General features: G+C 43.5%; 1 protein-coding gene across 1 annotated transcript in view; it reads right to left on the reverse strand.

Annotated features, from left to right (window-relative positions):
* LOC306795513 (protein diaphanous homolog 3-like) overlaps nucleotides 1-15,137 on the reverse strand; it is a gene marked incomplete at its 5' end in the record, with an annotated part of 141,062 nt that overhangs the window by 47,786 nt on the left and 78,139 nt on the right. Inside the window, one exon of the mRNA XM_079294045.1 lies at nucleotides 9,146-9,284. Coding sequence (XP_079150171.1) covers nucleotides 9,146-9,284 — 139 coding nt within the window. The remainder of the gene's footprint in view (nucleotides 1-9,145; nucleotides 9,285-15,137) is intronic.

Here is a 15,137-nt window from a genome sequence, read left to right on the forward strand (position 1 = left end):
CCCTTAATAAAAAAAAAAGAAAAGCAACAGAGCCAATTTACAGCCGCATAAAAATCTGACCAATGAGAGAACAGTTTGCTCGCGCGTGGCGTTTGTTTACAATATTTAGTCCGCTGTTAAATGTTGCAGTGTGAACACAAACCGAACAAAGGGGCAACTGCAACATTGTATCATATTAATCCCTGAATCAGAACAAAGCAAACGAACTGAAGCGGTGAAAACGCCCTGAAACACTGCAACAAAGTTTCAATATCTTTCAGTGACACAAGGCGTCACTTTTAAAGACCAATACGGATGCGAGCACACACGCACAGGCTCAGAGGCAGATTATCACATTTAATTTACAATTAATGAGCGACTAATGTAGCCAGGATGTCTTCGGACAAAGCATCGATGCGGCGACACAGTGTTGTTGGACACCGGGATCATGTCCAACTTTTTTGCTTCTTTCTCCCCAATCATACATTCCACCATCTCTCTGGCAGCTGGCAAGCTCACGTCTTCTGCGATTGTGTGCGGTAGCCCCTTTCTCGCTATTCTGTAACCAGATATGAAGCCCGTAGTGCGTCATTTATAGACCAACACATGAATGAGACTGCAGTTGTTTTTGGCTGTTTTGTAACTCCTCCAATTTCGATATAAACAATGTAAGGGGCTTTTGACTTGCACTGGCATGCTTGGTGTTCAGGTGGCAACGTAAATAAGAGCTTCAGACTGTTAGCCAGAACCTCGCTGCACACCACGCACTGTGGCTTTGGGGAATCTGCGTTGCCAATCCAAGTGAAGCCCAGACACAGATACTTTTCATCATATTTCCTCTTTTTTTTTTCCCAGTCTGATGCTCACTCTTGTTTCCTCTTTTTCACCTTGACTCCGCGATGGGCCGATGTGCTCCCGATTTGTCTGTGCTATCCCTTCCTCCTTTTCGGTCTCCTCCGTCTCATCTTCCTCTGACTCTGGCTCGATTTCTTCTCCCGGTCTCTCCCCAACGCACCTCTCCGTTCCCCTCGCCTCCGATTCCTCTCTCTCTCTCTCTCTGTCCCTCTCCTCTTTTACGACTGATGGCTTCAGATGTCCCACCTGACAGTTTCCCCGATTTCAGCCAGTTTAGCATATTTGCATGAATGTTGCTGAATGCATGAAGTTCGCTGACGTTAGCTGCACAAGCTAGGCTCGCTAGTGTGTACGACTGGCGGCAGGCGGCAAGACTGCCGGAAGGAGCTCAAGTGCATTTATTAAATTGTACGTTTTTAATTTTAAATCTTACAAAGGGGATTTTTATAATTCATGTTTTTATTTTGTGAAAAATAATATTTAATATTATTACACCATCAGACGCCATTACACTTTTCCTCTCGTGCACCCCCTAGAGGCAGCTCGCGCACCCCCAGGGTGGTGGAGGGCAAAAGCTGGTCCACTATCCCCTTTATGCTGACAACCTAATGACATTTCATGAAGGTGTAAAAATAAATAATTGCTTTGAAAAAAAAAATGAAAAAAAAGAAACTGAATGAAATCAGAAGTCCCTCATTTGAGAAGATGTTTTAGCGGTAATCAGTTTTAAATATTAACAGACGCAGATAGCGTTGGGCTATTTTAAAAGGTATTAATGAGCACTGGGATGGCAGGCAGCAATCAACCTCTGAAGCTCGTCGCCTCCGTCAGAAGCCTACAAGCTCTCCTCCTCATCTCTGTCGACTCTTTCACGAGCCGTTAACTACAAACGCTACAGTCACAGTGTACCATGGGGCCTGCAAACTGAAATTCTCATCTTCTTTCATGCGCAGACTTACAAAAACTGTCAATCAGCTCCACAGTACATGGTCCCTTTGCAGCAAACCCACTGAAGCTCCTGTATTGAGGGCAGACGGTCCCTGGGGCGGTGGGCTGTGGTTGTGCCCAAACCCCACACGGAGTTGTGACTACAGACACGCACACATTTGGTGGATGTATCATGGCTCACTTCCTCGCCTGCCTGCTTCTAAGTGTATGTGTGCATTTGTTGTGCTTTTCCGTTCGCAAGAGTTGCATTCCTCCCCTGGCTGATGTGTGCCCAGTTCTTCATCATTACACAGAGCAGAGAGGCAGCGCCAATCTCTTCGCGACACCAACGCTCCTCTACATCCAAATTTGTCTCCACTGCTGTGGCAATTCATCACAGGCAGCAAGCTTTACGCTTCAGACAACACACACACACACACGCAAAAATGCGGATGGCACACAGGAAACACAGAAGCAGATCAATCTATTGCAACCTGCAGTGTGCGCCTTCACGTCTAGTACTCCGTTTGACTCCAACCCACAAGTGCATTTGTGTGCCTCTGGAGGCGAGGAAAAAGAAACCCACTCAGGAATATAGAGCAAAAACAGTCCAATTTTACACATCAATCAGGAGCAACTCCGACGAAGGAGGAAAACGGCTTTATAGACAAGAGGTGCTTTCAGACAGCCAAACTCTGGAAAATCACAACATATTTATACACTCACGCCCGCATGCTCACAAACTTAAAGAGAGATCACAGACGTGCCACATGGATAGTAATGGACGACGAACACATGGCAGAGGAATATTCGTCAGGCTAGTCGCTGTGAAATGGGTTTGAAACAGTCACTCAGCTTGTGAAAGGTGGTGCTGAGGAGGACGTGGCACGAGAACAAAGACGATGAGAGGAACGGGACAGTGAACAGTGGTATCCCGGCTTTGGCAGTGGAGCCACTGATTGGTGCCTTGATGTGCACAACTCGCCTGCCTATTCCTATTCCGCTGCATCTGGGTTCAGAGCTCCCATGACAGGCGTGCAATGTGCACAGAGGCGTTTTGCTTTAACTTACGCAAAAACACTCACAAACCAGTCCAGGCCTTACTGGTGTATATTTAACTAGAAAGAGTGTCTACCTTGTGTTCACATCTTTGTCATTGCGACTCTACAGTGAGCGCTAAGTCCAACCTATTTAGCAGTGACAGATAGTGGGAAGTGAGCCAAATGAGCTCTAATGTGGGGTGTCTAGCTTGACTTCCCTCTTCCTTGTGGTTCGGCGTACAAATGTGGGTGTCGTTGTGAGATCAACTAAAAAGAAAAAAAGCAGAAAGGTGTTTACTCTGCAACAAAACAAAAGAATAAACTCTGTGGGAAGAACCAAGACAAAGCTTAACCTCGACCTCTGGGAAGAGGCTGTAGTTATCCTCCTGTCTGTGGTGAAACTTCAACCATCACTTTAATCAGAGCCTGCTCAGATTGAGGTTTTCCATTGTCTGGACATGCAGCCTGCGAGTGTGTGTGTGTGTGTGTGTGTGTGTGTGTGTGTGTGTCTGTGTCGATGTCTACGCTCTATTCAGACCCGGACCGATGCTTCCCACCACTTTACTCAACAGAGCGCTGCACTTATCATCAGGACAATGACCCGGTCGTAGCGGCATGTAGCAGAGGTGGGCCGGAGCAAGGCGAGGAATAGGGTCACTTGGAACACTGCGATGGAAAAGCTTACAAGAGAAAATGACATGCCCGAGTACAACGAATGCAGGCTGACCACCTCGTACCCCTGGACACTTAGAAGACAAATGGTGCAATAAGGCCAGTCAGTGCCCTCTCTCTCTCTCTCTATTGAATAGCCTGTGTTCCACTTTACTGACACTTTAAGCAGCAAGTAGCCAAACCATTCACTGGATGATGAATAGAGATGTATAAATGACAAGCGCGCATCATAACTAGCTAATACATATTGTGATACATTACTGCTGGTCATCCTCACAACTGAAGGATAGAAAAAAAAACTATAATAAATAATATATATATATATATTTATGAGGGGTGTAACGGTTCACAAAATTCACGGTTGGTTTCGGTACGATACAGTGGAGCCACGGTTCGGTACGGTTCGGTACAGTAGAAAACTATAAATGCCAGAGAAATGTACTTGATTTTAAAATATATTTATTCATTACAACTAACATCATAAAGTTATTCTTTGACTTTGAACAATGATGGAACTATACCTGAGTGACCCATCTTCTGGGGTGTCTTCTTAGCAACACATAAGCATAAAAAACAAAAACTGCCCCTTAATGTCATGTAGTATTGTTGCTTACATCTTGCAAAAGAGATTTTTAATCTCAATGGGACGACCTGGTTAAATAAAGGTTTTTAAAAAACTTCTTTTTTTTTAAATTAATCAAACGTATTGTTCGGTTCGTCATGCGTACCGAACCGGACTCACACAAGGGTTTGTTTATGATACAGAAAGAGAAAAGAACAGAGCGTCGGTTTAATTTGGGACTTTTCCCGAATGTTTGCTTTTGTTCTTTGTGGTAAAAAGTGTTTAGTTTCACAAAAAAATCTATTTAATTTCTATAGTTTTACAGCTTCAGGACCTTAACAATGAATGAGTCAGTCACAACTTGTCTGCGTGCATCGCACAGAGATGTTGCTTTGTATTAAGATGTCACAAGCAGAAAGTGTTTCTGTTTGTATGCTCCGTTGCCCGGATGCTATGTTCGTGCAAAGTCTGGATAAAATGGATTTCAAATAGGAATCAGAATAATGTCAATGAGAAGGAGAAAAGATCTGTAATTTAAGTCCGTGCTAGAAAGATCAGGACACCATGACGGATGAATAAGGCATAAGAGGAGTCTTTTGTACATCCCCCAAAAAACAATATATAAGGTAAAAAAAAAGAAAAGTGATTCATTTTCTTAGGTTCAAGAGGACACGAGCAGGTCCGCCTCCAGACACAAAAATACAGCAGAGCGAATTACATCAAACCCTCACACACGAGAAACTGCACCCGCTCTGCAGCAACCTTGCACCACCAACTAGCGGTGACAGCGTGCTTTACCCACACCCTGTGCACCACTGTGGCACTACGGGAACATGCTACAACACAGTTGGGTTCAACAGACTTTTATTTATACCTTTCACACCACATAGACCAGAGGTGTTACATGTTTTTGATTCCTCCAAGTTCACACAGTCACACCTCACGTAGCGCACCTTTAGCCTCGGTGCTCACACCAACACAGTGGACCAGCCCGCTGTGCAGTGGGTTCAAAAGACACGATCCCAACCAAACTGTGAGTCGATTGTTAACGATAAAAGGTATGAGGAATAGAACAGCATCACATGTAAACCAACTAAGTGAGCGCCACTATAAAACCAAGTCATGGTAGAAGAATTATCTCATGAGAACATGCGGTATCTCGCACAAGCTTCGCGAAAAACGTTTTGCTTTTTCCACCTCCCTCTCTTTGTTATGCCCCGTCCATGCTCTTAGCATCTTTGCATGCAGGGTTGCATCTCTCGCTGTTCTTCTATTTGACGTCTTAATAGTTCATCGCTTGTAGCCATGTAGGGAATGTTAAATAAAGCTCTGATGTGTAATTTGTCGCTCCACAAACATCCCCGCTCCCGGCCTACCCTGGGAGTTAATGCAACAGATTTGTCATACACAAGCCAGGCACAGCTAGAGGAGGAGCAAGGTGTGTGTGGGGGGGGGGGAGAAAAAAACCTGTTCAATCTGAATTTCAATCTCCATAGGGCCCTATGCAAATGTATGCAAGCTGATGCTCTCGCTCTCTCAAACTGCCAGAACGAACACACAGTGCAGGCGACGAAGCCAGGCTGCATATTATTGTGTCTGGAGGTGCCCAGTTTGTGTGGCAGGTAAGTGAGTTCGAGGCAAATGAGAAGCAAACTGGGAGCAGCTCACATTGCGGGAATACATAAGTAGGCAAAGCCGAAACCAAACTCAATGCAGATACCTGCAGCAAGTAAAGAAGCTAAAATCCATTTTGATCATTTCCTCCAGGAGAAGCCCTCCCCCCTCCCTTCCCCTGCCTCTCATTGCTGTGCCCTTCAGCATAATGTGGACGTGCAGCCTCTCTGGGGCTTTTTAGGGAATTGATGGATAATCAGATGATTACACAGAAAATCTCCATTCAGGACAATCCTCCCTGACAAACAAAGAGAAAGCTCTTTAGTTAATAAATAGGCTGAGAGACAGACAGAAGTGAGAGAGAGAGCGAGAGAGCGAGAGAGAGAGAAAATCCTGTCCTAGGTTGGCAGCACAATACCAAATCTCTATCACATATTAATTTCATCCCAACAATCTGCGTGTGCGAGTGTGTGTGTGTGTGTGTGTCGTACATTGCCAGAAACATCACTTCTTGAGGATGTCACTGAGTTTGCCTTTACCTTCATCTAAATTCGAGCGTATCTAAACACATTTCAAGCTCCAGGCATATTTGTATAAGCCTTTCTGACAAAATTGGGCTGAAGTTTCTTCTCATGATTTTCTCATTTCCCCAACTTCTTTTCTGAATTAAAAAAAGTTTTGCGGTGAAACACAACTCGATAAATAATAGCAGACCATGGGGTAAGCGCATATTGAAAGGCGATGCACGTCACTCCCTCTCACTCACACACAGGACATGACAGAAACATTTTAAAATGCAAAAAAGCGGCTTGAAAGTGAACAAGACAAACTGACTACAGTTTGGATATTTTGTCGTATATTTCAAATGTGACGTTTCAACATGAATTATTGATACAGGTAGAAGCACCTTCACCGGCTATGGTGTCTGCCAACAACTGCAGACACAGAGCAAAGTCTCAAGCCTACAGACCATTCACATTGATCCGTTCACATTACCAAGCCTTCCTAATATAAACACAACACTGGCCTACCGGGAGATTTTTGATTTTTTTTTTCTGGCTTTAACCCCGTTTCTGGTATTTTCAGATAACCACAGCATGACAGATGGTGAGCTACAGCACAAACTACTGGATTAACCAAACAGTACGTAAACCCCTTCACCAGATTCCTGTTCATTCAATTTCAACTGGACATGACCCTTCAATTTGGAGGCCAGCACCGTAAAACTGCAGGCGCTCTGTGGCAAACGGTGACAATTGAGGCACGTCCAGACGAGAGCGAATGGAAAATGGAGAGGTTAGTATTCGGTTTCAGCCAAGAGAGGCATCGGTTTTGGCTTGGTAGTACGCCCAACAGCAACACTTTGGCCTGGATGGAGCGCGGTGGTTCTCTGCGTGCACCCTAACATCTCCAGGAGTTCTATGGTAGCTGGCATAGTCATGTTAGCTGTAGATGGTGGTGCAGGGCTGGGATTGCCAAGCTCAACTGCTCTGCCAGCCTTGGCTTTGGCACTGGAACATGGGTCTGGAGGCTGCACTGTTGAACAAGTTTATGGCATGAGCGGTGCTACAAAGGGGAAGGGGAACAAACTGAAAAACAACCTGCAGTTGGAACCAGATGCTCTGGCATGAGGTAAACATTGACTTTTTTTATTGCTATGTCTGAACCTGCTTAGTAAATAGAGTTATCACTCCAGCTACATCACACCTGATGGCCACAGCAATGGGAAGGGTTTGAAAATAAGTTTTTACATATACTCGGTAAATATCTACTGACATTATACACAAGCATGCGTAGCGAACACCAAGTGAAAAAGCACAAACCACCTCGCTGAAAAATAGGCAAAGTCGATATCAATACAGCATGTAATCAGTAAATGATTTACCCAGCGCAGGGAAACATCAAAAGGAGACTTACTACATATTTTTGATGACAAAATACCAAATTTTCAAAGCAAAGGCAGATGTCTGTTCACAACCCAACATACTCTTATCAGCAATAAACACATTGATCATAAAGCCAGGGAGCTTCTTCTCAGGAACAGGTGATAAACATTAATATGCAGTAACAGAGTGAGCTGTGTTGGATGGAAAGTGTGTTTAAACAACGTATGGGGCTGCATTGCTAGACCAGTGAGACATGACATGGTAACCAGGAAGTCACGTTTGAGTGACAGACGGGACTTTACAACTGTGTAAAGTCATCACGGTGACAATTATTTTACCTTTTGTTGCAACAATTACAGGGTAAACAGCAGAAACACGTTGTTGCACATTACACAGTATATAGCAGGAATGTGCGCTTGAATGTGTTTGATTGGACATTTTTTTTCAGAACTTTGCTTGACACATTTCTGAGACCTTTTATTTCCTATGCCTTCTTAAAATGGCCTAACTTGGTCTGTTATTGCTCTCCTCCACAAATTGTGACTACTACTAATAGCATATTTATAACCTCAATGGATCGGGGGGGGGGAAGGGAAGGGATAATTAGGGTACAGTTGTTCAGCTTAACTATTTGCAGAAGCCAGCAGAATGATTCTCCATGCAGCATTTGGCTGCATGTTCTCATGACAACCTAGCAGCTGAACACCAAACATTTTGCTTGTGGTTTAGTTCAAGATTTGTGCTTTTCAACGTGCACTGTCAAACCTTAATGAACAGCAATTGTGAAAAACAATTCGTTTTTGCGATATTCAACCATCTCCCGTATGGGACTGTGTCATAAAGCTCCGCTCACTCAAGAAGAGTAACTCACCGGGTGAATTGTGGTTACAGAGGCCGTCCTTCAACCAGCTGACCTCGGGTTAAAGGCCATTTAAACAATCATCTATCCTCGTCAAGTGTCTTGTGATAATACATCGCGGCCCTAACATCCTGATGACTGCCGTCCTTGGCCAGCTCTGTCCTGTGACAGAAAGGGTCACGCAAGAGGTGAACATCTATACTTGGATCAATGACCAATCAATAATGATAATATCACCTTTGAAATTCAGAGGTTGAAATGGCCACACGTCAAGAACCGTGCCACAAATCAAGGGAAAGCAACACAATGTGAACGCTGCCTTAATATGACACAATAACAGGACCCAGAGTGAGTTACAATGGAGTGCATGTCTGGTTTAACCATCCATGCTGTTCATGACTGGGAAACTACATTTGAGACATTAATCGGGCGGCGCTAGTAAAAGTCAGGAGTGTAATTCTGACATGAGACTGAGACACTTATTTAAAATGTTGTATTTACTTCCTGCATTACTTAAATACCACCAATCAAAATAAGCGCAAAAGCTTTCTGTTTGGATGAGGGATTACATTCTTCTAGCGATAAACACTGAATTATGAGAAAATCGGTGTCTCCTCTAATCCATTGAAATGGGACTTATGTTTCCTGTTAAATCCTCGGTAAATGAGAGTTATTGTCTTGGAATGATTTCTCGCACCATTTGATTTCCCAGGTTGATTGAGCACACAGACGGACTGAACAGGTTCTCTACCTGCGTTGACTTCCAGCAACCTCCTCTTCTTCTGCTGCTGTCTCTCCTGCTTTTCACGCTCAGCCTTCTCCTTTGCCGCCCGCGCTCTCCTCTGTTTCTCCTCCGTCTCCCTCCGCCTCAGGTTTTCCTTCAGTGCTTGCTGTGTGAGGAGCGAGAGAGGGGTGGGAGAGAGAAAGTGAGAGAACGACAAAGAAAGAGAAAACCAGACAGATTGCTGAGTGGGGTTAATTACAGCAGCGTAAAGCCTGTCAAAAGGCAGAGGCAGCTGTCAAACACCAAAGACATCTTTATCCTACAGCATTATGTCAGATGAGGCTTCTAAGGTGGATTGCCAGCCTGGTCTTACCAGCCAGACACACAACAAAAAAAAAAAATTGACACCGGAGATCCAGAGAGATCGAGTGATGGAACAAAGACGTAAAGACGTCAGTCGAGGCTGCAGCTGGTCTATTATTTCTAATTGTGACTCTTTCCTAACCTGACCCGCCAGATAGTGTGTTACCCAGAACCACCTGAGGAGCCGTCGTTGGGAACTGCTTGGAAAAGGGCAGGCACTTTTAAAAATGCTTGGCAGCTGCTAGGATGAGCCATCTGTCAATCAAACTCTTGCCGTAGTCAACTGGGAGAAGAGCAGAAACATTGGTGCCATCAAGAAAAGCCTTCGGCGCGGTTCTTCGTCTTCTCTCAATGAAGAAATACGCTCCACTTCTTATAGAACTGATAATATTGCAGCATCTACGCTAACTACTTCAGCAGCCCCTCGCAGGATGCTGATTGGCCGGCATACTGGTTTCCCGGTGAAAATAGTATGCGTTCGGGTCAGTAGGACAGCGTCGGCATCACCTGGCGGCTACCGAGTGAGCTTTTTCGAGTCAGTTAACAGCAGGTGAGCTCAATGCTAACAGCCAAACGATTCAGGCTGCACAGCAGACGAGCTGAACACAGGTCACAGGTCACAGGTACTTCTGTGTGGGAAGATGTTGACGTCTACCACACTAATTGCAGGTCAAGTCGAAACGAAATTCCCACTTAAAACCACCTGCTTTTACAGAATGTGACAGACTTTATGTAAATAGAAAGAATAATTAGGAAACTTTCCTGCAGTTATATACTTATACTGAGTTACTTAACAAACCTGGAATTTAATTGGGAAAACTGAATATGTTTACAGTCATACAGGTACTGGTTCTAAAAACGTTCTGATTATTGATTGCACGTACTGTATTGCACTTGTACGTATGTACAGTACTAGTTATAAATCATATTTGTTAATGCTGATGTTAGGTTGCCTCTTTAGCATTATATTATTCTGATTTGAATGGCTATACATGTATATACATACACACACATATATAAATATATATATAATATCACCAGTACAGTACATCAACCACTGTGGGTACAGGCTCTATAATCCCTGTGCCAAAGAGTTGTTCAACTCACAATAGTGTCAATAGCTCAATAATGCCACAGCCAAGAGACAGACTGTATATGATTTAATAGAGTGCTCGCACGATGGTCATCCTGATCAATAGTCAGTCACTTAAAGAAAGGGAGTCTGGGCTTTCATCAAACACCCAGCTGCTGCTCCTCCTCCTCGTCTCGCCTCCTCTTGCGTTATTCACACAGCCCGGCTTGACAGGCAGGTCAGTGGAAGAACAGCAATGCCGGACCAACATGAACAGATGCACACACACAAAAAAGCACACACACTTCGAAAAATGTGGAGTACATTGACAACCACACAATAAAGAGGGGCAGTCTCTTATTAAGTCTGCATACAAGTGACCATTGCTGGAAATGATATGGTCAACTTGAATTCAAAACAAATCAGTGTAGTTAATTCAGCATCAACAAGCCTTGAGCCTATATTGAGGGAAATATCAGATCATGGAAAGACAAATCTTTCTGATAAATGAAGAAAGATGTTTGTGGTCCTTTTGGTGTTCAGTCTACAATAAACATATTTAAACCAGACGGTGAATCCGAAAACTATTCAAATATAAAGCTCGAGTTTAATCTGTGATCCGTCTTCACTGAGGTGTTAAACTCCAGTGATATTTAGAAAACTCTAATCAGTCCGATCAGCTGCAGCGTCCAATCACATACCTGATGAACACAGAGGGGGCGTGTCAGCGTCCTCGCTCCTCCGAGCAGCAATAAGAGCTTCGGGACGGCCGTCAAAATGGCGGAGCAGAACAACTTCCGGTCCAAGCGACAAGCGAGGAAATTACAAATAAGAGACTTGGGCTGTACCCTATATGTATTACAAAATGCATCGTGAGTCGAGTGAAATTTACACACAGACAAGGGAGAGCCGGGGACAGAGAGAGAGCAGTGAGAAAAGTAATTGAGCAATTTCACATGGCGTGCTCTAAAAAGAGAAAAGTGGAGCTACCAGTATTTACAAAGAATGGACGGACTGTTATTAGATCATTCTTCCTGCTGGCGCTACAAAACCACTCCGTCTCATATGTTCAGATATCGCGGCCATTCTTAAATGGGCCAATGTGAAACGCCACTCCGAGACCAAACGCACATCTTTAGACCAAACGTACCCACTCCAGTCTGAACTGAGGGCAAGATGTTGAGATGTGTAGAGATTGTTTCTTGTAAAGTTGACGTGATGTGATATTTCACATTATGATGTGAAATGGAGATTAACAAAAGAGAAGAAAAAAGTGAACTCCAGCCACACTCTTTCATTTTCATTCATTTTTCTTAAATTCAAACACTTTCTTTGAAGATGCAAGCTTTTCAAAAGTTCTCTTTTGTGTATTTTATTTTTAGATGGAGCCATTATTTTACTTGAAATGAGAGAACATTTATTTATGTGTTATTTATAATCCATCCAGTTAAATTTGAAAACTGGGAATCATAATTGTTCAAATGTAATCGATGTGTATTAGTTGTCAACTACACAGAGACGTTGTTGCTCCTACGAGGCTTCTTGAAAATACAGTATGTATAAATAGCGTAAGTTAGATATTACTGTAATGTTCCGGACCTTTGCACGAGGAGATGTTCTCAATCTGGACCTGCTGGAGTTTTACTTGAATACCCCTGCAATAGACGCTCCACGTGCACATAACCGTGACCTTGATCTTTCACCGAAGAATTGTGTTTGTTTGTTTTTATATGACGACAACGACCACAGTGGGATTCCAGCTTGTTGGAGGCTTTGCAGGCATATATAATTCAAACAATTATTTGAAACCTACTCGCATGAAAAGACAATAGCCGCAAACGACACCGATGAGTACCATTCAGCAGGTTGAGAGAAATTCAGCAGGAGAGAGAGTGCTGAAGAGGAGAAGAAGAAGGAGAATACCAAATGACTGATGCACACGGAAGCTGTTCAGAGCTCTGTTTCTAAATGAAACCAACTCCTCCACAAAATTAACTTTGATTTAATGTAATGAAACTGTCAGTTGCCTGTGGCAACCACTGACTCACAAATGACTATATCCTTAATGGGCATCCAATCTGGTAAATTACGGGCGGAGAGAATGAGGGAAAGAAAAGGAAAGGACAAGAGCCCCGACACATAATACATTTCCAATAAGGAGCAATTAAGTGATCAAAGGCTAGTATTCAGCTGTGATGGCTGCCTAATGTGAACTGAGTCAGAACTCTGACACTCCTTCTCCTCTTTACTATCAAGCGGCTCTCATTGAAAAGTCAAATTCAATTGCTAAAAGAGAATGAAAACATTCTTGCGCTAAAACAACAAAAGAGGCATCACTACCCTCAACCGAAACAGTTTCATACAGACAGCGAGCTGTGTGTATGATGTTGCCCGTCTTCACGGTCTTAGTTTGGTGTGAGAGCATGTTAGCAAAGGTTAGGAACTCAAACGTATTAGAATTCAAACCAGGAGCAACATGAACGCCTGTACCAACATTTCATAACAATCAATGCTAGAATAGCTGAGGTATTTCAATGAAAACCAGAAATGTCCACCTACTGGTGGAAAGTAACCACCGGCGTCATCAGGATGCGTCATCTGGGAATCACGAATGTCAATCAAGTTGAGATATTTCTCTCAATAAGTGAAAACTTTGAACTGCTACGCAAGAGTAAAGGCGGAGCATCGCCATCGTCATTAGCATTTGACCTGCATGCAGTGCTATATATCTGGAACAAGTTTCATGACAATCCACCAAATAGTTGTGAGATTTCAATTTGAACCGCAAATGTTCATCCTGCAGAATGTCATGACAATCCATGCCAACGTTTATGAGTTACATGGCTATGCAGACAGAGGTCTGTGGAGGCAAACTCTTATTTAAACCTGGACACTTTTGCTGCTGCCAACAGCCGGGAAAACAATGATGAGTCAATAACGGGTCAATACAACAAGTGGGCCTGCTTAAGAGGATCACTTTTAAAACTGAGGATCACTCTCACACTGCACACAGACAATAGAACAGGAAAAAGAACAGCTGAAGAACATTACAAGACATCCTTGTTAAAAAAAACAAAACAAATGGATCTGATCACAGCCAGCACAAAATGGCCTGCTGTCCTCTTAAATCACAGAACCAATTAGCAATCTCAGAACAATAGAATTAAAGGAGTCTGCGGACATTAACGGACTGCAATGACATAGAAAGTTCATTCAGAGCACATGCAAGGCAGGGTTAATTTGTTTGTAAAGGCAAGAATGATCCAACAAGTGACAAATAATACAAACTGAAGGAACTTTGATTTTGAGAGATAGTGAAGACCCTGAAACTACAAAGTGATATATATACATTTATTTATATATATATATATATATATATATATATATATATATATAAATAAGAGAGACAGACAGAGATAGAGAGAGAACCTGCTCTCTGAGGAAATTGCCCTCCACTCTCCTTCATCACTGCAGGTCTGCTTCCCCCTCCTCCTCTCCTGGATGTCCGCCATTAGACACGCTCAATTGGATTCCTGTCAGATGTGCGGCCTCGCTCTGGGCCTCCTTCCTACGGGTGACTGAGCATATTGTATGTACGTGTACGTGTGTGTGTGTGTGTCCGTCTTTGTGTGTGAAAAAAGCTAAGCAGCCTTCCCTATAAAAGAATAAAAGAAAAAAAGAAAACGCAGACACAAAATGACAGACGCACACAAACAAACATGCGCGCGCGCACACACACACACACACACACACACACACACACACACACAATGCAGGTAACGCGACCACAGTTCAAGGCTCAGTTCGCTTCAGGCAGTGGTCTACAGACGGCATGCACCTATTAGCACCGGCCTTGGCACAGCAGGGTAAAGGCAGACTCAGACTTGAGCGAGAGGTCACGGCGCTGAGATGTACTGTATGCCTACGTTCATTGACCTAGCATTGGCTCCTCACAAGTTACGGCCGTGTGATGTTTCCATCTGAACAAATTGTTGACCTAACGGAGGGAAATAAATAGCTCCCGTGGGAGCTTCGACCATATAATGCCAGTCTTTAGAACACATGGCTTGTTCACCTTTCACCGGCAGTCATTCACCGGTATGTTTGGTCAGAACACAAACGCTACAGCACAACTCCAGCCTGACCCGTGGAGCTAAAATGAAAAGGGTCACAGCTGCAATATGAAACATATTTGTGCGAATAGCGCATGTCGGCATCAGACGAATGCATGGAAGATATTGAGGTTTCTATATTTCACTTCTGGGTCCGATTCATATCTGAACACACATCTGAACCGGGATGTGGCTGTTAAAGTGAGGAAATAATCACAGAAAAGAGAGGTTCTGGTATCAGACTTTCTTCCAGCATGTGAAGACTGTGTAGATACTGAGGCTACTTTAGTCTCAGGTTAGATGCCACGTACAGTAGCCAGCATATCAGGATAGGTGGCAACTAGAAGTGCTAGGATGTGAATTTGATCATAAAAGGGAAGAGGGCTAATTGAATTATTGCACGTATAACTTTACGTGAAGGTGCAAATGTGAAAGCTGTTAATGGGGTGTGACCGTGTTAGCAGTTGGCTTA

The sequence above is a fragment of the Melanostigma gelatinosum genome (genome assembly GCF_949748355.1).
Source record: "Melanostigma gelatinosum genome assembly, chromosome: 2".
NCBI classification, from domain to species: Eukaryota; Metazoa; Chordata; class Actinopteri; order Perciformes; family Zoarcidae; genus Melanostigma; species Melanostigma gelatinosum.